This window comes from Acartia tonsa, chromosome 7 (genome assembly GCF_053477335.1).
Source record: "Acartia tonsa isolate MP-2025a chromosome 7, ASM5347733v1, whole genome shotgun sequence".
NCBI classification, from domain to species: Eukaryota; Metazoa; Arthropoda; class Copepoda; order Calanoida; family Acartiidae; genus Acartia; species Acartia tonsa.
The window spans coordinates 5,869,188-5,895,210 of NC_137266.1; the positions used below are offsets into that span (position 1 = coordinate 5,869,188).

At 38.0% G+C, this 26,023-nt stretch overlaps 1 protein-coding gene and 1 long non-coding RNA gene across 2 annotated transcripts; both read left to right on the forward strand.

The window, feature by feature from the left end:
* The first annotated feature begins 1,580 nt into the window (after window positions 1-1,580).
* LOC145324071 (uncharacterized) lies at window positions 1,581-4,983 on the forward strand. Its single transcript, XR_013881181.1, has 3 exons — window positions 1,581-1,667; window positions 2,615-2,664; window positions 4,862-4,983. It is a non-coding gene; the product is annotated as an uncharacterized LOC145324071 (long non-coding RNA).
* Window positions 4,984-5,732: 749 nt separating this feature from the next.
* LOC145324072 (uncharacterized) lies at window positions 5,733-25,821 on the forward strand. Its single transcript, XM_080166698.1, has 12 exons — window positions 5,733-5,758; window positions 12,852-12,891; window positions 13,843-13,910; window positions 14,195-14,253; window positions 15,639-15,693; window positions 16,040-16,091; window positions 16,340-16,427; window positions 21,331-21,379; window positions 21,562-21,623; window positions 22,373-22,457; window positions 24,191-24,291; window positions 25,104-25,821. The coding sequence occupies exons 4-12, from the start codon at window positions 14,239-14,241 to the stop codon at window positions 25,224-25,226; spliced, it is 630 nt and encodes a 209-aa protein (XP_080022824.1). The 5' UTR covers window positions 5,733-5,758; window positions 12,852-12,891; window positions 13,843-13,910; window positions 14,195-14,238; the 3' UTR covers window positions 25,227-25,821.
* Window positions 25,822-26,023: the final 202 nt, after the last annotated feature.

The window sequence follows — 26,023 nt, forward strand, 5'->3', positions numbered from 1 at the left end:
AAATGGGTTATCAAATTCAACTTCCCCCTCTTCAAGTGCCCCCAAAAAGCCTCTAGGGGCGTTGCTACTAGTACCAAAAAAACACAAAACAACATCAGTGCTCAACAAGAGACGTTGTGTTAAATCGCTAAATTATATGTCATTTATAAAATTAAACAAAAAGAAGAGAAATTTTGTATGAGAGCACTTTGTACACAACTCACCAATCTTCTGCACAGTACCAAGGATGACAACATACACAAGTAACGAATCATGGAATGGTCAAACAAAGTGATTTAAAGAACAGATGTTCAGGTGTCATAACAAAGACAAGAAAGAGACAGAATATGCAAAAGCTCAAAGAAAATCAAAAAAAAGTTAAAAATTTAAATTAATCTACAATAAAAAGTAGAACGATGTCTGTCTGTCTGTTTGTTTGTTTGTAACGAAGGATCTCGCTAACCGCTGAACCGATCGGATTCTCCTTAACAGGGTAGCTTCTCGTATATTTTTTTAACTATAAAGACTTGAACGAAACATAGCAAGGTATCGTAGATACTTGAAAGCAACATAGATAGTATTTTTTAAAGAAAAAACATCTAAAGTGCCACTAGAGGCCTCTAGGGGCGTAGCCGCTAGTTTCATTTAAAGCAATAACAACATAGTTTGTTAAAAAAATTATAGACTAAATGTGCAATATGAATAGATTCCTGTTATAGCGTTGTGAACAGACAGACTGACAGAGTAAATTGTATGGTAGATGCTCATGAAATGACTTACAAAGTGTAAGTGCTAATGGCTCATGACGAGTGATTTCGATCATTTTTTGAAACTAGAATCAAGTTAACAGTTTGTGAAATATTTTGGAAAGTGTAACTGCATTGAAAAGTCTGTTGTAAAAATTAATTATTTATGATGTCTGTCTGTTCGGGAAAAGCTTAAGATATCGTTAATCGCTTGACCGATTAAGTTCGGGAATATTCATACTTGCCCTGCCAAGGTTTTAGGCTGTTTCTTTTAAGATGGGATACACCCCTATGGAAAAGAAGGTGGAAAAAAACACATGGGCTGGGGGACGAGAGGGGAAGACACTACTATATAATATTAAGGAGCTCTCTAAGAAAAAAAAGTTTATTTCTTTTCAGTGCAGCGTTGGATATGAACTGTAATGGTTTTAGGCTATAATAATTAGAGGTTCATTTGAACATACCCCCCCTTAACATAGCAATTATTTAGAAGACTAAGAAAGTCCCTCAATGACGTCATAAAAATGAGGGATGAGGAGAAGAGGAGTGGAAAATAAAACCCCTAAAAAGTTTTTATGACGTAACATACTGATTTTTTAGGGACTTTCTTCGTCTTCAATTACCTATCCTAGGACAAATATGAAAAGGTGAGAGTTTGTATGACTTGCGATATTTCATTGTTTGATATTAGTTTATTTAATATTTTCAAAAGCGAAGATTTTCTTTTATTAGGGTCGGTCCGTCCGACCGTCCAAATATCTGATATATGATATATCTATTTTATGAGTAGAGTAAATTACACTAAATAATCAAATGTTCATTATAGTATACCTAAATAAAACAAAACATTTTTTCAGATAAAATGCTAAACTGTAAAATTAATAATGAATTTTATAAATGTTTTATGTTATTATTGATTTTTTCTTTGCTAGTTTTACATAGGTGAGTTAAATAGCAATAATATGAATTATCATTATCTTTTTAAAAGCGATGCTTTTTTGTACGTTCGGTTTAGGTTCGGTACGTACGTCCATCTGTCTGATTGGAACGTTTTTTCCCCCGTTAATTTAGCCATGTAAGAATTGTCCTATAGATTTCAAACTTTGCATGATAATTCACGTAGTAGTTAGATACGATTTAGAAAGTAACTCTATAATCGTTACCAGAATGTCTGTACTTCCATTGTAAACATATTGATTTTTTACTATTTTTACAAAGAATTTTTATGTGATATAATAATTCGACTGTCCTGATTTTTGGAATACTGATTCCTAGGACAACAAAGTACGATGCTATAAGCAAAACATCTCTAAAATCAATTCTTAAAATGTAAGTATGTCCTTAATCATTATCCTGAGCTGGATCTTTAAAAGCGTAGCCGTTGCCGTAGTCGTGGTCAGAGTTACAGCCACCAACCTAATAGCGATCTTTAAATCATATTAACCACGCGTTGCCGTGGCCACAAAAAAAAATGCGATCTTTAAATCATATTGGCAACGCGTGGTCGTAGTCGTAGCGTGGTTAAGCACGCTAAAAGTGACCACAGTCCGTTAGTGTGGCTAAAGCGTTGCTAAAGCCACAGCCATGACTACGGCCACGGCTACAGCCACGCCAACGGCTACACATTTAAAGATCCAGCTCTGTATTTCAACAGTTTTTCAACAAATTTACTTAAAAATTTTTTTCGACTTTTAATGGTATTTTGTCTCATTTGTTTGTTTTACAGAAAGTCTTGTGTCTATTAAATCTTATAACTTTTATTTTTTATTAGGTATTATTGTTTTTGGTCTTTTGTTCATTTGATCTTATGCATGTAGGTCTTTTGTCCCAACGCCGTTATTTTCTAACAAATATCTTTTAAATAGATTTAAGATTAAATTTTATTTTAGGGAGAATTCAAATTTATTGCCAGAGACAAAATTAATCTACCCAAGAAATAGTAAGCCTGGTTTTAAAAGCGAAGCTTTTCTATAATTAGGGTCGGTCCGTTCGTCTGTACGTCCTTCCTGAATGGATGAATTTTTATTGTTAATTTAGGCATGTTAGAATTGTCCTATCAATTTCACACTTTGTATGGTGATGACTGTAGTGGTTAGATACGATTTAACTCTATAATCATAACCAGAATGTCCTTACGATCATTTTAAACATTTTCATTTTCTTACTTTTTTAACAACAAATTTTTGAGTGATCTATTTATCCGATTGATCTGATTTTTGGTATACAGATTCCTGGGACAACAAAGGCAATAGTATGAGCAAAGCAACTCTATAATCAGGTCTTTAAAAATGTAAGTATGTCCATAAACATTATTCAACAAATTTACTTACAATTTGCTTCGATTCTCATACATTTATATTCTGATTATTCAGTTCTGACAATATACAAATGTTAATGTCCATTTGTCCTACCGTTTCAATGATTCGCTTTTATGGATGTTGTCATCCTTGTTTTTTCATAAAAGATTGACAAAGAAGGTGTATCAACTATTTTTTTTATAGCTAGCCGGTTCTTTTAGTAAGTAGTAGATGTAAAATTTTTCATAGAATTCAGATATGCAATCGGTTTTTTTGTAGACCTCTTATTTTTTAAGTAATTTAAGTTTAAAAAAAAAAAAATTAAGTCGATTTTAAGGTACTAAAATGCAACAAAAAAAAGAAAGAAAATGGTCATTATGAACAAAAATAGTAAGATCTTTAATTTGACACCTTACTTTTTCAATTCTGTCAGGTAATTATTGAAAAAATCGATTTTTTTAAACCCACGAGAATAAAAACTTTGAACTTAATTTTATTATTTCACAAATAAAAAAATATGGGTTCATATATACCATTAGAATCAGAAAAATATTACGAATCCATTGTAAGCAAAATTGAAAAAAAAAGTTTACAATATAGTATATAAACTACAATAAAAGGAATTATATGAAAATATCATATTATGTTGTACAGGCAACGTCTTAATTCTTCAATTGAGTATAAAAATGGGAAGGGGGTAAAGAGGGGGTAAAGAGGGGGTAAAAAAGGGAAGACAATAGTGTTGTCTGAACAAAAAAAATAATTGGCCATTTCTGTAATTTTTTAATTTTTTAATTTTTTTCAATTTTGCTTACAATGGATTCGTAATATTTTTCTGATTCTAATGGTATATATGAACCCATGTTTTTTATGTCTGTTTGAGAAAATATTTAGGTCTAAAGTTTTTATTATACCGAGGTTAAAAAAATAAATTTTTTCAATAATTACTCAACAGAATTTTAAAAGTAAGGTGTCAAATTAAAGATCTTACTATTTTTGTTCTTACTGACCATTTTCTTCTTTTATTTTGTTGCGTTTTAGTACCTTAAAACCGACTTAATTATTTTTTTAAAAAACTTAAATTACTTAAAAAATAAGAGGTCTACAAAAAAACCGATTGCATATTTGAATTCTATGAAAAATTTTACATCTACTACTTACTAAAAGAACCGGCTAGCTATAAAAAAAAAGTTGATACAACTTCTTTTACAATTTTCTACGTCGCTTGGTTTTTGCATAATTAGATGAAAATCTAGTAAATTGTTTTTATAAAGTTTAAAATATCAAATTGTCCTTCCAAAATATTTATGATTTAGTGTTGTGGTGTATATATATAGCGAAGCAGTTCTATAATTAAGGTATGCCCTTCCGTCCGTTATGGTTAGTTTTTTGTTAATTTAGGCATGTTAGAATCGTCCTATCGATTTCGAACTTTTCATGATGATTCCTGTAGTAGTTAAGTTCGATTTAGAAAGCGTAGCAACTCTTTAATCGTTACGAGAATATCCGTTCGTCCATCTTAAACATGTTGATTTTTACTTTTTTAACAACAAATTTTTAAGGGATCTAATTATCCGATTGTTGTGAAATTTGGATATTCATTCCTGGGACAACAAAGTACAATATTATAAGCAAAACAACTCTGTTATCAAGTCCTAAAAATGTAAGTATGTCCGCATTAAGAAGTTTTTCAACAAATTTACTCATTATTTTGCTTTGACTCTTATTCATTTATATTCTGATTATTCAGTTCTGGCACTATACAAGTGTTAATGTCCGTTTGTCCTACCGTTTTAGAGCTTCGCTTTTATGGATGTTATCATCCTTGTTTTTGTTCAGATTTATTGATAGAAGCAATTACTGAGTATAAACCCTTCAGATGTAAACAGACATTACCCTACAGTGGTCATCAGTATAACCTAACCTTTGTTATCTGTTATAAACATCCTTCCAAAGACTCGGGAAGTTACATTCAATTTTTTTGATGTGAAATAAAAAGAAGGACGTCATAAATTTCGGGATAGGAGAAGGGAAGGAGGAAAGAAAATCTCTTCAAATGAGATGGAAGAAATGGGGTTCCATTTCCCGAAATTTATGACGTCACAAATGGATAATATGGGCTCTGTGAAAAGAATGGAACATTGAATAACATATTCTCAAATCATAATGATTTAAACGATATTTAGCTTTTTTAAATTAATATTTTCACCGGAGGGGGTAAAGGGGTGATTATCCCTCGCCCAAATGAGTTTGGGAGTACCGTAGACATCCCCTAAAATTTATTTAAAATTAAATTGATTGGGGGAAAGTTTGATAATTCTAAATAGTCTGTACCAACCTATCAAGTTTTTAAATTAACGAATGTGAGAACATGTCTATAAAACTTTGGGTACAGAGGTGGATTCTTAAAAAAAAAAATTTGCCCCACTAATCGGTTAGTGGGGCAAAATTGTTCTCGAGAAAATTCCTCCAAAATCACATAAAAAATCTACAAAAATTAATTAAATCATAGGAGGGTTATTAACATAAGATTTTATTTAATTTTTGTAGATTTTTTTTGTGATTTTGGAGGATTTTTCTTGAAAACAATTTTGTCTCACTAACCGAATAGTGGGGCAATTTTTTTTAAGAATCCACCTCTGGTATAAAATAATGTAAAATGTTAACTGCCTCACAAATAGAAAATTGAATGAAACATTTTTTAGTTGATATCATCCCATTTCCATGCTAACGCGTGTAAGTATCACAATTGTTACTAAATACGGGAGTGTTTCTGTACATTAAGATCTCAATAACCGTCAAGGAAAGGTTCATAATTATTATGGGGAGGGTACCTCCACCCTCTAAAGAAAAACACCCTTGAAACCTCCCCAACCCCTCCTTTTCTTTTAAAAGCTAGAACGAAAACTAAAAACACTTCCCTTAATTGATCCTAAAGGCGTAGCCGCTGGCTTCTCAGAATGTACATAGATATTTCATTATGTATAAATATTAGTCGAAAATTAGGAAAATTATAGTCTAATAATCCTATCATCTTAAAACTTCTGTTGAATTTACTAGTATTTTAAAACACGCTATTTAGTAAACTACTTTGTGGTATTGTGGTAATACGGCAACAGACGGATGGGTAGTTTACAAGGTTGCTACGCAGTGGCTTATCATGACAAGCCTTCTGCACTAATCCTATTATATCACCATTCACCTCATGACCGCAGATGACCCCGTTGCGCAGCGGTCAAACTGGACTGGCTAAATAGGGGAGGGGCACGGACACGCAGCGATCACGCGCCCCTCATGCAACTATACAACCGGGAGGCGGTGCCTCCCCTTTTACCACAGCTACCCCCACAGACTGTCTACCGCCGCGGGCTACGCCCTTGTCTCCCACACCCCCTTCAAACCTAACCTATTGTTATAATCTATTTGTATATATATAGTAAACATCCATTGTAAATGTATTCAGTTAAATATATAATTTCTGTATGACTAAATCCTGCTAGTTTGTTTTGGTAGAATACTTCAAGGCTAGGGCTCGTTGGATTCGAACTCGCAACCGGTGAGCTGAAACGCTTCGGCTTACCACATCTTGGTGTCAGCGTGTTTCAATCGAGCCCTACAGAAATTAGCCTATTCTACCTCTGATTGGACCCTTTTGCAAGTAAGGGGACAGTTAGCTGCCAACTGAGAAGCCAACTGACCCGTGAGACGGCCTTTTTAGGTCGATTTTCCATCAATTGAACGCATTATGTAGGCCTCTGGCCTACGGCAAGCAGATTTAGCCTGCTAAAAGCGCCAGTTTACGGCGTTTTTCCGTACCGTGTAGGAGTAGCGCTAGGTGCGCAGCCACGGTAATCGGATAATTTAGCTCAGACGGCTACAAAACTGAGTCTAAATTGGCAAGTGTAGCTGGGACAAGCCCCAGGACACCCAGGCCAAACCTACGAGACGGACAGCTAAGTGCTGGTCTCCCTGAGAAGGCAATGTGTGACTGCGAAGCTTCAGCACACAAGTAAGGCCTACCACTGCGACGGATAGCAGAATTTGAGCCAAAGGCACGGCAGGACGGGACATTCCCTGCCGCTGCCTCCCAGGATTCGAACCCGAGGCGCTGCAGGAAGGGCCATTCCCTGCCGCCACCTTTCGGGATTCGAACCAGCGGCGCCGCAGGACGGGACATTCCCTGCCGCCGCCATCCATCTGACCCTTGCAGGACGGACATTCCCTGCTGCCGGTGCTTCCAGAATCACACCTAGAGCTCCTAGTGATAACTACACATAAGTGTGTATAAATGTCAACCAAGTGATAAAAAGAAATATAAAATTGTTGACCCAGTGATAATTGATAAGCTCTAGTGATTCGAAGCTACAGTATAAGCCACCACCAGCGGTCTACACACACACACCATGGTAAGCGATACTACCATAGCTGCGGTTCGGCCACCGCCGAAGTTTCTGCCGACCCCAGCCGAGCGGGAGGCAGGACCTCCACTTCCCCTGCCACATCAGGGTGAGGTTTCCTACTCCTGACCCTGCCCAGCACGTACAGGTTGATGCCATGGTAGATTCTGGCAACCGTGTACCAGGGTCTGCTGTCATTTCTGAACACCTCATGCACGCAATGGGCGTGCAGCGCATGTTGGTTCCAGACAACACCCAAATCCTGACTGCTAATGAAGAAGGGCAGCCCCTTCAGGTAATTGGAAAATTATATGAATTATATATGGCAGTTTCACACACTCTTATACTCCATCTGTACCACGTGACTGTGACTGGGTCTGATGCACCCGGAGCCACGCTCAACCCCCAGGAATCAGCCTCTCCCGGCGCCGTGCCCGTCAAGTCGTGGCCGGACGCCCCCGGAGCCACGCATGGCTCCGATGCCTCAGCCTCTCCCAGCGCCGAGCCCGTCAAGTCGCGGCCGAACGCCCACGGAGCCAAGGCTGGTCCCGGCACCCCGGCCTCTCCCAGCGCCGAGCCCGTCAAATCGTGGCCGGACGCCCTCGGAGCCACGCATGGCTCCGACACCTCAGCCCCTCCCGGCGCCGAGCCCGTCAAATCGCGGCCGGTGGCTCCCGGAGCTGAAGCTGACCCCATGCCAGCCACGTACAGGCTAAGCGCTGTCATTCCAACCGATGGCCAACCACCCCAACTCCGTATGGCCAAGAGGGTGGTCTTGCCTGGCCGCGGTGTCATGGCTGTCCCTGTTGAACTAGTGGGACACCGTACCAAGGATGCCGTCCAACTATCTGCCCCAGACCAGAGGTTTGGGGAGTATCTTGTCATCCCAGAAGGCCTGTATGCACACAGGACTGGCTCCGCCAGCGTGTTCCGAGTGCTGGTGGTAAATGAGGGGGAGATGCCTCTCCTGCTGAACGCCGGCCTCCCCGTGGCTGGGGAGCTGGTCAAGCCCGACATTCTGGAGGTTTCTGACAAGCCTCCCCCTCGTATCCATTCGTTCCAAGAGCCTGTTGAGCCCCCAGATATGCAGGAGCTGTGGGCAGCCCTTGAGATGGAGGAGAACGAATTTCTGCGCAAGGACCCCCTGCTCAAGAAGGAGGTCTGGACCATGTTGTCAGAGTACAGAGATGTCTTCTCAAACTCTACCCCCGGCTGCACTGATGTAGTAGAGTTACAGCTGCGCCTCAAGCCAGGGACCCAGCCGATCCGCCAGAGATTTAGGGATCTGAACCCGCGGCAGGAGGCTGAGCTGAAGAAGCAACTGGACACCTGGCTGCAAGAGGGAGTAATAGAGCCTTCAGACTCCGCCTGGAGCAGCCCCCTGGTGCCCATCAAGAAGAAGGACGGGAGCACCCGCTGGGCCGTCGACTACAGGGCCCTCAACAAGTGTCTTGAGCTGGACAGCTACCCCTTGCCCAGGATCCAGCAGCTGGTAGAACGAGCCGGGGGACACCGCGTCTACAGTGCCTTAGACGCGGTGGCTGCGTACTACACCATCCGAGTGTCTGAGGACAGCCGGCCCTGCACCGCCTTCACCACCCCCAGAGGCTTGTACCAATGGAAAAGGATGCCCTTTGGCCTAGCTACAGCACCATCTGTCTACTCCAGATTTATTGCAGGAGTCCTGAACCCATTAGGCACGGCCAACCTCCAGTCATATCTTGATGACGTCCTGACCTTTCACCAAGATACCTGGGCCCACCTGGCTAGGCTCCGGGAAGTCTTGGAAGCCCACCACAGGGGAGGAATCCGCCTCAAGCCAGCCAAGACCAAGCTGTTCCGAGCCAAAGTAGACTACCTGGGCCACACCCTCAGCCGTGAGGGGATAGCCATGCAAGAGGATTATATTGACCGCATCCTTGACTGGCCGGCCCCCATCACCCCCAAGGACCTGCTGGCGCTCCTGGGGTTCTTCGGCTACTACCGCCTGTTCATCCCAGAGTATGCCGACCTCAACTACGAGATGAATCGGCAGAAAACGGCCAAGACACTGACCTGGACGGCTGAGATGGAAGCCCAGCTGGTACAGCTCAAGGACAAGTTTCGCCAAGCCCCCATCCGAGCGCCACCCAGGTTTGACTTACCGGCCGTGTTCCAGCTCACCACAGACTTCAGCAGCCGCGCCATCTCTGCCATACTCAGCCAATGCCAGGACGGCAAGGAGAGGCTTATTGCCGCCGTGGGGCGCAAGACAACCGACCCCGAAACTCGCTACCCATCCTGGAAGGGAGAGATGGCTGCAATCATGTATGGAATTTGGAAATTTCACGGCATCTTGTCCTACCGTAGCTTCCAGATCAACACTGATTCCTCAGCCTTGCTACAGATGAAGTCGCTGAACACATCCACAGGGATGGTGGCCCGCTGGCAGGAGGAGCTAGCGGCCCTAGATTTCACTGTCTGCCATCCCCTCTTGCTCCGTGTCCGCCAGTGGGTGGCCGACGGCAAGGCCCCAACTAAGGCTGAGCTGCGAGGCAAGGACCGGGACGAGCAGCAGTATGCCAGCCGCTTCGCAGCCCTGGGACTCGACGAGCATGGCTGCCTCACCACCACCGACCAGACCCTGACAGGAGAGAGGACAAGATACCTGCTGCCTTCGGCCCTCCAGCAGGACGCGTTTTTCCTGGCCCATGGGACCCCCATGGCCGGGCATTTTGGGATGGACGCCACTATTGCCCGCGTCGCCATGCATTTCTGGTGGCCCAACCTGTCCCGTGACGTCCGCCTGATGGTTCAGACTTGCCCTGAGTGTGTACAGAAGGTCACCAAGGAGAGGCTGAAGCTAGGGATACACGTGCCCTCCCGCCAGGGGTATCCACAGCAAGTCCTGTTTATTGACCTGGTGGGGCCCCTGCCAGAGACACCAGCCGGGAACCGTTACATCCTCACCTGTCAGGATGGGTTCAGCCGGTTTGTCAGCCTCTACGCCATCCCCAACAAGCGCACTCTCACGGTGGCTGAAACCCTACTGCACCGCCACCTGGCCACGTTCGGATGTCCCCTGAAGATCCACTCCGACAATGGGATGGAGTTTACTGGCCAGGTATTCAAGGAACTGGCCTCCAAGCTCGAGATTGGCCTGACACATCCACCGCCCTACAACCCGCAGTCCAACCGGGTGGAGAGGTTCCATCGGTCGCTCAACACAGGCATGCGGCTGTTCCTGGACAGAGACGACAACAACTGGGAGCCACACTTGCCTGCCATTGCCTTCGCCTACAATACCAAAGCCTGCAGATCCACGGGCGTGACCCCGTTCCTGGCCTACTTTTAGAGAGAGGCCAAGCTTCCGGTGGACATGGTACTCCGGCTGCCAGACACTGAGTATGCCTCAGTCCCAGCCAACGTCCAAGCTCTCCTGCAACGCTACCATGCCGTGTACGACGCAATCCAGCAGCGAGAGGAGGGAACCATCTGAAGGAGCGCGGCCGCCTACGAAGGCACGGCCAAGTACGAAGTTGGAGACCTGGTCTGGTATCTGGCCCCCCGCCTGGTGCCAGGGAAGTCAGCCAAGATTACCAAGAGATGGACTGGCCCTTGGAAGATAGTGAGACAAGCCACAGACGTCCATTATGTCATCAAACCTGCCTCTCCAACAGCCAAGATCTCTGAAATCACCGCGCATGTAGGCCGACTGCGCAAATACACCGGAGATGTAACTGCCCAGCAGATTCCAACAGACATCCAAGGCGACCTGGACGGTGACGAGGATGCCACTGAGCTGCCAGCCGGAGCTGCGGCGCTGCCAGCTAGTGACCCAGGACAGTTTCCAGTGTACCAGCCGGCAGCCGCCGCCCCACAGCCTAGCGGCCAGGATCGTGACCCTGTAGAAGAGAACCTGCAGCACCAACTCAACGAACCACCGCTGCCGCTGCCAGCCCCAGAGCCACCTAGGGATGCAATCTGGAACCCTGATGCTGACATGGAGCCCCTGCCGGCCAGCAGCGAGCCTGCAGGAGGAGAAGCGGCCACTGAGATGGAAGTGGCGGCCCCAGAGGGTGAAGCTGAAGCGATGTGTCCCCTACTGATGACAGCCGTCCCCATCCGAGTGGGAGCTAAGAGGCCAAGCAACCTGGACCAGGCAGGCGCCCCCATGGAATTCTACGCGCCTTCCTCCATCGTTATCCCCCCCTTGGGAGCCTCCAGAGTGAGCCTAGGCCTCCGTGTCCAGTTACCAGCCGAGACAGAACTAGTCCTGCAAACAAGGCCAAACTTCCAACGACGGGGCCTGGCTGTCGCCAACCCGGGGCTGGAAGCCAACCGGGAGTTGACAATGCTGATATCTAACCACAGCCAAACCGAGCAGCGAGTGTCCCGCGGAGCCTGTATGCCAGAGCTGTCCTACACCGAGCTGTGCCCCAGGAAGATGTAGAGGCTGCCGTATCCCCAGGTTCAAGGCCTGGTGGCTCGGGAGCCCCGCAGCCCTTGAAGGGGAGGTTGTGGTAATACGGCAACAGATGGACGGGTAGTTTACAGAGTTGCTACGCAGTGGCTTATCATGACAAGCCTTCTGCACTAATCCTATTATATCACCATTCACCTCATGACCGCAGATGACCCCGTTGCGCAGCGGTCAAACTGGACTGGCTAAATAGGGGAGGGGCACGGACACGCAGCGATCACGCGCCCCTCATGCAACTATACAACCGGGATGCGGTGCCTCCCCTTTTACCACAGCTACCCCCACAGACTGTCTACCGCCGCGGGCTACGCCCTTGTCTCCCACACCCCCTTCAAACCAAACCTATTGTTATAATCTATTTGTATATATATAGTAAACATCCATTGTAAATGTATTCAGTTAAATATATAATTTCTGTATGACTAAATCCTGCTAGTTTGTTTTGGTAGAATACTTCAAGGCTAGGGCTCGTTGGATTCGAACTCGCAACCGGTGAGCTGAAACGCTTCGGCTTACCACAGTATAATCGTTCAGATTTCACTTTTTCTAGTATTAAGTTAAATAAAATTGAACGATACAAAATTGTATGCTCATTCTTAAGGAATGAATTGTCTATTTTTCAAATGATCTCTTTTTTATACTTCTACTAGTGGCTTCTAGTAATATAAAACAAATCAGTACCACTTTTTTTTTTTTTTTTAATTGGGGGGGATTTTTTTTTTTTGGGGGGGGGGGTTGGGGATAGCCTAAAACCACCAAAGGACCAGTAGATATATTCCCTGAAGAGTAGAATTCAATCGGTTTAGGGGTTACCAAGATCTTAAGGGACAGACAAACGGACGGACGGACAAGCATCAAGCTACTTTGTATTATAGATGAATGTTTTCTATAAGTTTAACGTTTAGAATGACAACCCAGGGGAGGGAGAAGACTTTGGACTATAAATTAGCCATATTTAATTTATTTTTAGATACTAAAGAATCAGTTTCTGAAACAGGAACCCCATACAGGTTATTTTCTTTCAAAGCTATTCTACAACCAGAATTAGTCTGTATCTGTATACGTCACGGTTTGCTTTCGTAGTCATTAGAACGTTGCGCTAAAAATCCGTAAAGATATTAGTTTTAACCCTTAACAGTCGGGGGGGGGGGGGGGGGGCGTTGAACGCCCTCCCATCCGGTTTTTTCTATCTCTCATTTTCTGTGTGTGAAAGATAAAGAGCCCAAACTGCTTGACTTTTTAAGTGTGGGTATGAGACATAACAGATAGTTGAAATTTTTTGAATATCTCCATCCTGGCGGGCTCAGGATGCCAGCAAACCTGGCAGGGTCATCCAGGCTGCGGCCGCTGAAATTTATATTTTGATATTTCAAATATAAAATTTACATAAAGATAAACATTTTCTGCAAAAAAAAATTTATTCTAGCTTCAAAAATAAAAAAATTACAGCCGTTTGAAATTTTTAAGTAAAAATGGACCTAAAAACAAAGGTTGTTAAATAAAAGGGTGAAGGAAGCGAAAATTGACCTTGACTTACTTAAGGTCGGAAATTCATCATAACACAGGGGACTTGCACAAAAAAATGTTAGCCCTCTAGCTCTAATAGGAACTGAGATAATAGGGGGGGGGGGCGTTGAACGCTCCCCCCCCCGACTGATTAAGGTGCGACAAGGGGCCCGACTGTAAGGGGTTTAGGTTTAAACATAGTAATAGAACGATAATATTCACTAAATATGTGTATTTCTTAATGACAAGAACTAAAGACAACAATTTTTTAAAAAATGTTAACATAAATTTTTAACGTTCTACTACCGTTTTTCTAACTTAAAACCTTTACGATTTTTTAGCGCAACCTACTAATCCTTTTGTTAATGTTGAGTTTTTACTTTTTTACGTATTTTAGTTTTTAATTCGCTCTAACCTTTTTTTTCATTTGACATTTAGATTTACATTTTTTCCAGATATGAAGAACACATAGTAAATATCTGGCTTACTTTATTGAATAACTATCCAGATGCTGTGGTTTTAGGTAAAATAAATAACTAAGTATGGTAATGATTGTTAGTCAAATAGAGCTGAAATATCTATTACGATTTTGTGTATGCATATCTTCATAATATAACCTATATAAAAAGTAATGTTTTATATATAATAAATGGCTGCAATTTATAATCATAAATGATAAATAGATTTTAAAATGTAGTTAAATTTTTAATTAGAACAATAAAGATGTGGATTAAAAAATGAACAAGAATAGAATAGCACAAACACTCATTGAAAGGATTGCAAAAAACAATAATTATCTATTTTTAGATTTAGGAAGTAATATTGGAGTATTCACGCTAGCCAGTTTGGCTATGGGAATTGAAAAGGTATAAACTTGTACATATAGTTATGGATTTAGTGACAAGTTAAATGTAAAGTAGTAATAAATATTTATAACTGTTATTTATTAAAACCCTGTTAAAAGCGCTAGGCCTCTAAGTACACTTTCAGTATCAATTGTAATGTAATTTTATAATCAATGATTTTCTATCATAGTGTTAAGCATCATACATAGGGATTTATATGCACAATAATAGTTATTTCTCGCATCGTATTATAAACGGCTTTCCGCGGATATAGAATGTACAATTATAAGATTAAAACTAGTTTTTTTAGCCCCAAGGTGCCAAAGGCACCAGCTAAAAAAAACTGGTTTTTATCTTATGATTGTACATTTTATATTCGTAGAAAGCTGGATATAATACGATGCTAGACATAGTTTTTTCATATGGATGAGAACCGGTTCCTATCCACCGGATTCGAATGAATACGAGAAAAAAAAATAAAAACATTTAAACTACTTCATCACCAAATTAGAATAAAGAGCCCAACCTTTATTATTATTTATGTAATTCTTAACCTATTAGTGCCGAGCGCCACTTTTATGGGCCGATCGAGCTGTAAGTTTCAGGGAAGCTTTATAATGGTCAAAACGGAATTCGTATTTTTTTGTTTTGCTCTAGTGGCGTGCACAGTTGCAAAAAAAACCGGTTCGGCTTGGCCATAAATACCAACCAGGCATTAACACCCGTTTTTGGTGCTTTCCCCCAGTTTAAAACCAGGTTGACCTGTATAAACCCGGTTATTTTGACCAAAAATCGAAAAATGTAATTTTTGAATGCCAAAAGTGAGATGAAAACTTTTTAGAACTTTGATACGATCCGTAATTGAAAACTACACAACCTTATGTAATCTAAAGAGCTACAAGTATAATACAAAGCGATTTATTTCAAATTTCGTGTTTAGCCGGCGATTTCGGGTAAAAAAACCTGTTTTGTTGTTGTTGTCAAAAAAGATCTATTAGTGAAACCGGGTAATAAAAATTTCAGACTCAAAATGGAAATGCCGAACCGGGCCTATATAGGGCGTAAAAAAACGATAAAAAAATCATAATTTAAATAAAACGAATTCACAAATAGATGTACTTGTCAATAAACATTAGATTTAACGAAAAAAATCAGCGACTTTACTATAAAAACAAAAAAGTTAGATGGGGTATTTTGAATTTTCATGATTTTCAAACTTTGTTGATCTATACCGGCAAACGGAAGTAAGCAAAACTACCTGCTCCAGGGGGAAATGAAAGCCAGGGTAGTAGAGGGGGGATTCATACTGAGAATGATGCAATTATGAAGCCGAAAACCGGTTTTTTTACATTTTCTGGCACCGGGTTTTAAAACCCGGTTCGGCACTAATGGGTTAATGTATGTAGGTTATATCAGTAGACCCAAGCCCACAAAATCATGCTCTGCTATACAATAGTTTAGGTAAGCAAGCCTTTAATAAAAGGTAATTTCCCTTAATTTGCCTGTTGTGCACTCAAACCATTGGGTGAGGGGCTCCTGCTGGGGTAACACAGGGGTAGGGGATATATACCAACCCCTTTGTTTTTCAAGTTTATTTCCAGATAAGTAGGGGGTTCAATGCCATATAGTTACTTTAAAGGAAAGCACAAAAAAAGTTGAATTTTTGGTTTTAAATTTAAAGAATTTTTAAAGGATTTTTTTTAAAATGAAAAAAATGCTTATCAAGAATAGAATTAGTATAGATTATTCAAAACAAAAATTAAATTTCATTCAATACAAAAGATAATCTTATTTCAATTTATTTTAGCTTTAAATAATGTTAATAATGGGGCTGTAATACACGTCATGAATCCAATAAGGTTAGTAAAGAAAATCTATGTATTTCATAGATTATTGCCAGATCCTTAAATAACAAAAAGAGTTTTAAATTCGTCCATTTTAAATTTAAAAAAAAAAAATTAGAAAAAGGTTTCATCAAGATCGAATTAGAAAAGAAACATTTCCAAAGATTTTCCATGACAGATAAAATTAGTGTATCTTGCCCTATAACTGCAAATATTTTACAATTTAAAAGATTAAAAATATTTCTAGTTCTTTTAATACTTAGTGATGGTCATTACGAGTACAATGGAATTACAAAAACAGATGATAACAAGATAGATAATAGTGGAGATTCTTTGGATTTTAGTTTATCGGTAATAATAATACTATATACTATTCACTGTTCCATGGCCAGATGAAAAAAGTTTATTTTAGTGTTAGGCAAAATGACTTTGCAATCGTATCAGTAAGTAGGCCTTTGCTAATTTTAAAATCCAACTAAATCTAATTTTAAGTTCAATTTTCATCCCCTAGGAGTTACCAAACAATCATGACAAGAAAAGCAAAGACTATTAATTTAAAATTTTGAACAAGTTTGCTTTAATCAGCATAAAACCACTCCTGAAGGGAGTTAATCAATGGCCATTTTTATCAGTTGCTTTGCTAAGGTCACGGAAATTCAGTCTTAACCCATTAGTGCCGAGCGCCACTTTTATGGACCAATCGAGCTGAAAATTTCAGGGAAGCTTTGTTATGGTAAAAACGGAATTCCAATTTTTTTGTTTTGCTCTAGTGGCGTGCACAGGAAAGTTGCAGGAAAACCCGGTTCAGCACAAGTAAAGAAACCGTTCGGCATTGGTAACCGTTTTTGGCGTTTTTTGGTGCTTTCCTCCAGCCTTAAAGCCCGTTTTCGACCTAAATACCCGGTTATTTGGCCCAAAAAATTAAAAATGTAATTTTTGAACGTCCAAAGTGAGTTGTAGAGTAGCTAATACTACGATACGATACGCAATTGAAAACTACATAACCTCATGTAATTGATAGAGCTACAAGTAAGATACAAAACGATTTATATCACATTTAGTGTTTTGGCTATAGGTGCCACCCTTTTCAGTTAAAAAAGCCCATTTCCTAGAAGTTTAAAAATTTTGATATTATATGTGGACGGGTATCTTTACTCGCGCCGAGCAGGGCGATAAAACTAGCGGGTATCTTTACTTGCGCCGAGCCGGACCTATATAGCACGTAAAAAAAACGATACAAAAATCATATAAAAAATATTAATTTGAATAAAACGAATTCACAAATGAATGTAGTTGCCAATAAACTTTAAATTTGACGAAAAAAATCACTAACTTTACTTCATAAACAAAAAAGTTAGGAGGGGTATTTTAAAATCACCTCATTTTTCTTGGTTTTTAAATTTTGTTGAGCTATACCGACAAACGGAAGTAAGCAAAACTGCCTGCTCCAGGGGGAAATGAAAACCAGGGTAGTAGAGGGGGGATTCATACTGAGAATGATGCAATCCTTAAACTGAGAACCATTTTTTTTCGGGATTTTTGGAACCGGGCGATTAAAGCCGGTTCCTCACTAATGGGTTAAATAAATTATATAGAAAGTAGTTTAATGAAAGACTTCATAATAGCAAAGTTGTAAAGAATTGGAAAGTATGAATATTTGTTTTTCTTACCATGGATGAGTGTAAGCTTTTAGGGGATGAAATTTGAACTTGAAATTTTCAAACTTAAATTTTTAAAAATTAGATTTATTTTAGTTTTAAAATTAGCAAAGGGTGTTAATAGACCTACTTACTAATACAATTGCAATGTCAGTTTTGCCTAACACTAAAATAAACTTTTTTTCATCTAGCCATGGAACAGTGTATTATATTGAAAAATTCATTAGCCGCCCTAGTCTTTTGAAATCACAAAATTAGTAGAATACTATTACAGTAATTTTTAAAGTTGATGATAGTCATTAAGTTTCAGAAAATTACTGTGCTTAAATTGTAATAGAATTTATTTGTGGTGTAAGACGTTTTTTTCAGAAAGGGGAAGAAAATATTAAAGGGGAATAATAATATATTAATAGGAATATAATTTTCTTTTCAGATAAACAACTAGATATCAGTTGACAAATTATTTACTTTATCTCACCTCTGACCCTTGTATTTAATCCCTTTTAAAATCCCCTCTATCCTTTCTTGACATTGTTCTTTCCCTTTTTTGAATTAACCCTTTAACTAACCCCTTCCCCTAATTACCCACTCCTCCTTTGGTTGCTAACAAACTAGTGCCAAACTAAATCACGCGGTGGGGGCGTGATATAAATGTGTAGTATACTCCTTTTGTTAAACTTAATTTAGGGTTTCTTATATAATTGCAACGTAGTTATAAGACTTTGGGTAGCAATAAAATGAGACGTTGGGTACACCTCTAACTGAAACGATTTTTGATTAGTCAACGGATCTAAATTTGTCTCGGACAGGATATAATTAAAAGCCTAAATCGGACAAGGAATAGCTGAAAACGATATTTTTATACTTAAAATTTAAAATATAGAGCTAAATGAGTGACTGCGTCTTTCTCTTTTTATCGACAGACGCACTTGGATGTATTATTTTCATAATGAATGATATGTATTTCTGATTTTAACGTCAGCTCATGTTTAAATTTGGTGAGCTATATTATTAAGTAGCGTTGTTAAGATTGGATGGAAGAATTTTGTAATGAAAGCAAAAGTGGGGAAGGAGGATAAGGGATGGGGTAAACAAGTTATCAAAAAACCAAAATTTCTTGCCAGTGGAACAAATTCCACCCTCCTCCTTCTGGACATCGCCATTCTTCCCTTTCTTTAATTTGCACCCCCCTCCCCTGCTTTATCCACCCTTTCCCCCCTTTATCCACCATCCCCCTTTTAGCCAGCCCCCCACCCTTTATTGACCCTTTTTTTCTCCCCATCTCTTTATTTGGTTCAGCCACCTTCCCTTTTTCCCACAGTTTCCCTATTCTCTAATTCCTCCCTTTCCACTAAAAATCCTTACCCCTACCCTATTTACATTCATCCACACACAAAAATAAAAAATTAACATATATCAAAATATATTTTTAGTTCAAATATTTTTAAGTATGTTTTTTCGCTTTGGAAAAGATTTCTATGACACATAAAAACTAATATCATTGGTAGAAAAAAAAATCAAATTTATCTTATACAAAAAGATATAGGAATTAATTTCAGGATGTTATAAACCATGATGATTGCAAGTTTTCACTTTTTTCATAACTATCTAAAGTTTACAAAAAAAGGAAAAACCTTTAAATAATTGGTTTATATGCATTTACAAACTGTATCAAAAGTATTCTTAAAATTGTTGAAAAGCAAAATTGTAAAAAAAAATAAATGATATATCTAAGTTACTAATTCTAAACTTAGATAACAATTTATAATTTATACACCTTTGCATTCTTAGAAGCTTTCATGAAGTTAATCATTTCTAAAAGTTTCTTTGTTTGAGATATCTTTGAAAAATTTCTATCTTCTGTCTTGCTTTGTGAAATGTTAATAGAAAACTGAGTGAATCTAAGTCTACAGGGGATTTATCATAATGTTTAAAGAAAACAGCTAAAGTTTCCAATCCTAGCTATATAAGACCAACACATTTCAAATAAATTATAAACCAACTTTTTTATAATCTTAAAATGAAAATTTTATTTTAGATTACTAATTGCATGTAATTAAAAATCTTAACTGTTAATACTAAAAATACTCAAACATTTTTTTTTGTTGCATTGTAAGATTTTTTCTGAATATTGTCCTACCCCCCTTTTTAAATAAAACCCCCAAAAAATTGCTGTCTATCTTTCTTCTTTCTAGTTGACCGTTTGCATTCCCTTTTTCTTTCCCCTACCCCATCTACCCTCTCCCATAATCCCCAATAAAAGGGTTATGTGTATAATTATTCTTTCTTGAAATAGTATATAACTGAAGAGTGGAAATGGGAAAGCAATACTCCTTAATGAATAATAACTTTTAATAAACATAAAACATATTAAACAATTATGTTTAATAACTTTTAATCTGTAATTAAAATTAACACTAAAGTGCAGCGTGGCTTATCTCATATGATAATTTTTTATTCTTTTTAATTCTGAATTAGTTTACTAAAACATAATCTATTTAATGTGAATGTTTTCTTTAGATTATATCCTTTTTCATAGATTATACATAACTATAAAATATAAGTTTATGATTTAAACCCACACTTTACATTTGGACAGCTGGAGAATATCATTAATAACTCTCTACATTGCATGGGTCATATGCATCTGATGTTTTTACAATATTACAAAAAATTTAAATATCTATACCTAATAATTTCAATATATTAAAAAATACCTCAATCATTTTATTAAATTTTTTAACCAAAAAAAGAAAAAAACTGTAATTTCTTTAGTCAATAAAATAACTGAGAGTAAGTTTGGTTGTTTTATGAGACCATCATAAAGATTGTACTATCTAATTTTAAATATTTACTTGGGTGTGAGGGGACCTTATCATTAAAGAATATCTTCCCCTTTAAGCCTTTGTTTGTATACCCCAAAAATGTTTGTATTTAGAAGATTAAGATATTCTAAGTAAAAGTATAAGGAAGAAAAATGCTTTTTTTATTTCAACAACTAGAAATAATTTTCAAAGTTTGATGCATACTTTCATTTTCTTTAGGGTATTGAAAAGTTTTTTTCTTTAAGTATTTCCTCATAAAGTTAACCAATTTTGAGATTTTTACTTTAAAATACTAAAAGTCTGATTACTAGTGGAATATTCTACATGCACTTTTCCATGTAAATTCATATTATAAAAATTTGATTTCGGACTAAACGACTAGGGCGTACATACTCAGGATTTAATTCCTTATGTACACTAGCAATAAGCCATTAGATGCCTCTTGGGGCCCTTTCGAGGGTCAACTTTCTTTTTTCAATTTATTTTTTGGTTGAAAGAGAAGTTTTTGGAAGTTGGGTTTGATTTGTGTAAGTCTGATATTTCTTGGGAGGATAGAGGTACCGGATAGCCCCAAATAGTGTAAATTCTTCCTGGGACCAATTAGAAGCTTCACTGTATATTAGAGACATATTGATTAAGCGGTTTAGCAGTTAACTAGACCTGTTGAAATAAACAGACAGACAGACATCCTATAGCCTGTAAATATTAAAATTGATGGATACCCTTGCAGGATTCCTTTAATGTATAAACTAAACTTGTAAAATGTTTTAGGAGCCTTATAATGGAACACTTACTACAATAACACTTAAGGATATTTTTGGTAAGGCTTTCCCATATTCTAAAGAATTCTCTCTGTCAAGTAAGATCTTGTAAATGGCTGGAAGGATTGGCCCATAATATTTATCCTAGGAATGTAATAAGCTTTATGGTGGGGGATTTGTTCAACGTTTAATGAAATCATTTGGACAACTAAATTTGTTTAAGAATTGCTATTTTGTTCAGGTATAAATCCAGAAGAAAATACTTATATAATCAAAATTGATGTTCAGGGATTTGAATGCAAGGTAACAGCTTAAATGATAAAAAAGTGTGTTCATACCAATGTCATGCACAGGCTTTTGTCATGATGGTGTCCTTTCATCCAATTCCAAATACAAAATTAACATACTCAAAAGTAAAAAAAAACGTCTCTTGACTGGTAAATTGCTGCACGATACGCGAAATGTTTTTCAATCCTCGCTGAAATTTAAAGGATGTGACACTTTTTTTAAATAGCCATCCACATTGACTTTTTTAGGTAGGTGTAAAACATTTTAAAGGGAGGTGCCCCCCCCCCCCCCCTTCTTATTTTGCCACTCTTCTGGGCGCCTATGTCTTAAATATATGTGATAAGAGTCACAATAAATAGTTTCAAAATATGTTAAAATCTAGGCTCTAATTTTCCTGATCAAAAAACAACATTTTACAATAAAATGATAAGATAAATATCGAAATAGTCCTTGATGGAATATTTTCTTTACCATCTTCATACAAAAAATATATCATATTGGACATTTTTAATTCTTTTATTTAAAATAAGGATCACGGAAAGAAAACTAAGAGTTTCGTCGTATTTTCATAGTAGTTGTTCTCCTATTTCTATCCCCTGCGGGGGCTCTAACCCTGTGGGGCCTATTTTCTAACTCTACGGGGCAATCATTATCATTTACCTAATCTAAAATAACAAAAGCTATTGTGAAAATACGACGAAACCCTCTACTTCGTTTTATTACATCATCCAAAAATTCTTAAAAATTAAAAAATATTTATTAAGGCTTTGACAGAGTTTTTGAAAATGGAAAGAAAACCTAAATCTGTCCCTTATATACAAATGGAAACTGTTGAACTGTGCTATAAAGGTAAAATCATGTTATTGGTTGATTTGTGAATTTATAAATGTAGAAATTATTAGGTGATATGTGATTCAGCAACCTATTTCCATTTTAAATTGCTGAAAAATTGCATAATTATGTGGCATAATGTTGACTTCAAATTGTTTATGTTACTAAAGGGAAGTGGGTAATAGAAGGGGGGGGGGTGGAGAAGAAAGTGAGTTGTGGGGAATTTTTAAATTGTTTGTCAGAATATTGGTCTCTTGCTTTATTTGAAGCTTTGTATTCAACTCAATGATATTGTCTAATAATTTATTTGTCCTTTTTTGTAATTTGAATTATGTGCTACAGAGCTGGATCTTTAAATCGTTTAATCGTTTATGGGTGCGCTGAACCGGGGCGATTCATTTCAGTGCACCATCAGATTATTAATACCAATCTTTAACCCCTTACAGTCAGGCCCCTTGCCGCACCTTAATCAGTCAGGGGGGGGGGGCGTTCAACGCCCCCCCCCTATTATCTCAGTTCCTATTAGAGCTAGAGGGCTAAAAAATTTTGTGCAAGTCCCCTGTTTTATGATGAATTTCCGACCTTAAGTAAGTCAAGGTCAATTTTCGCTTCCTTCCCCCTTTTATTTGACAACCTTTGTTTTTAGGTCCTTTTTTACTTATAAATTTCAAACGGCTGTAATTTTTTTATTTTTGAAGCTAGAATAAAAATGTTTTTGCAAAAAATGTTTATCTTTATGTAAATTTTATATTTGAAATATCAAAATATAATTTCAGCGGCCGCAGCTGTACTTGGCAGCTGCCAGCCGCCGCAGTCGGCGGTCGGCGGGAAAACGGCGGCGGATCTTTATAAAATTTTAATACATCATGTAGACATGTAAGATAAGCTTAAGTTTGAAATATAAAGTCTCTAAGTCAAAAATTGCGGCCACAGGAGCCATTTAAAGATTTCTGGAGACCTGGAGGATCAGGACCTGCAGGATCATACCTGGAACCTAAAATTGACTTGAACACCTGTATTTAATATGAGGATGTACTACTAGAGGATATTTTAGTATTTTGGTAAGATAAAATGCTTTGTTTAAGTAAAAAAAAAATTTTGCTCTTTACCTGGATGACCCTGCCAGGTTTGCTGGCATCCTGTGCCCGCCAGGATGAAGATATTCAAAAAATTTCAACTCTCGGTTATGTCTCATACCCACACTTAAAAAGTCAAGCAGTTTGGGCTCTTTATCTTTCACACACAGAAAATGAGATAGAAAAAACCGGATAGGGGGGCGTTCAACGCCCCCCCCCCCCCCCAACCGTTAAGGGTTAAATTGAAATGGCATGGGCGATTCAGCGGGGTCATTTGCGCGGTACCAGCGTGCCAATGGTACTCAACTAGTGGCATTGCCGCGCCAAATCTGGGTGAATCATATTTAATAAATAAATATTTTTTTAAAATTAGTTTAATATTTTATTGCAAAACTATCGTGAAAACATTTTTATAGTTATTTTTAAAATAGATTATATATTGTTTTATATAAAACACCGTACTAACCCAGCTTAAGTTATAAAATTGTACCGGCAAGTATGGATATGTTATTGAGTGTCGCCAGCGATCTAGCAATACTGCGCCGAAAATCTTTTTAAAGATCGATGTAAAATAGCAGTGGCTGTGGTGCACCATCAGTGCATCTCCAGTTCACCTCTGAATCGCCCCGATTCAGCGCACCATCAAAACAATTTAAAGATCCAGCTCTGGTTTAGGTTTTGATGGTCCTTGTTTTGAGAGCTACAAAACTGAATTTTTACCACTACTAGAGTCTTCGGGTTATATTCCGCATGTGCCATTACCTACGACTTATCAGGTACTTTTGCATTTAGTATAGCTTATAGATATATACAAAAAGGGATAGCTGCACGAAGTGCATTTAACAGGATTGATTGCAAGCATAAGTTGCAAGAATGCCATCTAAAATATATGAATTTGTTTTAATATAAATAGCAATCAATTCGGCACCAATAAAATAGTCATCATGCTATTTTTGTGAAAACAGGACAGCCTTAAAGTTGCATATTCTTTTAAAAAATATGATCTTCAAGTCTTGATATTTTTTAACTACCTGATAGAAAATTGAAATTCTTTTAAATATATATCTTATACATAGATGAAGGTTAAACTATTGAACAGAATAAAAATTAAAGTAGAGGATCAATCTCCCCTCTCCTTACCTTTCTAAGTTATCTCAAGTAATAAGAATAGATTAATTTTTAAAAGCGAAGCTTTTCTATAATTAGGGTCGGTCCGTCCGTAACGGATAGCTTTTTTCGCTAATTTAGGCATGTTAGAATTGTCCTATTGATTTCAAACTTTGCATGGTGATTCCTGTAGTAGTTACGTACAATTTAGAAAGCGTAGCAACTCTATAATCATTACCAGAATTTCCGTACGTCCACTTTAAACATGTTGATTTTTTAAAGTCCTAAAAATGTAAGTATGTCCATAAACATTACTCTGTATCAAGCAGTTTTTCAACAATTTTACTTACAATTTTGCTTCGACATTTATACATTTATATTCGGATTATTCAGTTCTGAAACTATACAAGTGTTAACGTCCGTTTGTCCTACCGTTTCAGTGCTTCGCTTTTATGGATGTTGTCATCCTTGTTATTTTTAGGATTTACGAGACCAGTGCTATTTTGATGTTCTTTTTGTTCACAAAGATGCGAAACCATTTCCATATTGGGATGACCGTTTGTCTAGGTTCAGTTTTGTTCAGAACTACCATCAACAAAAATAGCTTTAATTATTTGTTACACAAATTTTCTTTTGTGATGCATAAAGATTCATCCAGATCTCATTATTTTAAATATGTTTTATACTGAAACACCATGTATCATATCGTATTATAACCAGTTTCTAGATAATGATGATAATAGCCTTGGGCTCCCAAAAGATAACAAATCTTTAATTAATCTCATAATATTTCCACTATCCACGGAAATTTGTCCAATAAATTATTGTTCTCGAGTTTCTTTGCTAAGTATGTAAATACAGTGGTTTTTTTTATGAGAACTTTTTTGAAAGCAATTTTACCCCACTTATAGTTATCAGAATTTAATGATTAATGGCTTATTTTCTTCGTTTTTTAAGGCAATTAATAGAACAACAAAAAAATATTTCAGTTTTTATTAAAAAAAAACAGTAAAATCTAAAATTCAAAACTTAGGTGTCAACATCTAAAAATGGTTTCAGCGCATTTTTCTTATGTTCAAATATTCAACCTTTTGCAAGAATGGCTGCAAAACACTTCAAAGTTTAGATATAGAGCTAAAAATGTATACAGATACTATTAGGGACATGTACTAGAACATATCAAAGTTTAAAGGTCATATCTCAACCAAGGAGGGAGTACTGGCCCCCCAAAGTCGACCGAAGAAAATCTAATTTTTTTTCTTAGAAGATTTAGGCATAAGAAAAATACGCTAAAACCATTTTTAGATGTTGACACCTAAGTTTTGAATTTTAGATTTAACTGTACTTGCTTAATTGCAAAATTAGCTATACATGCATCGACAACAAAAGACTATTGTTAAT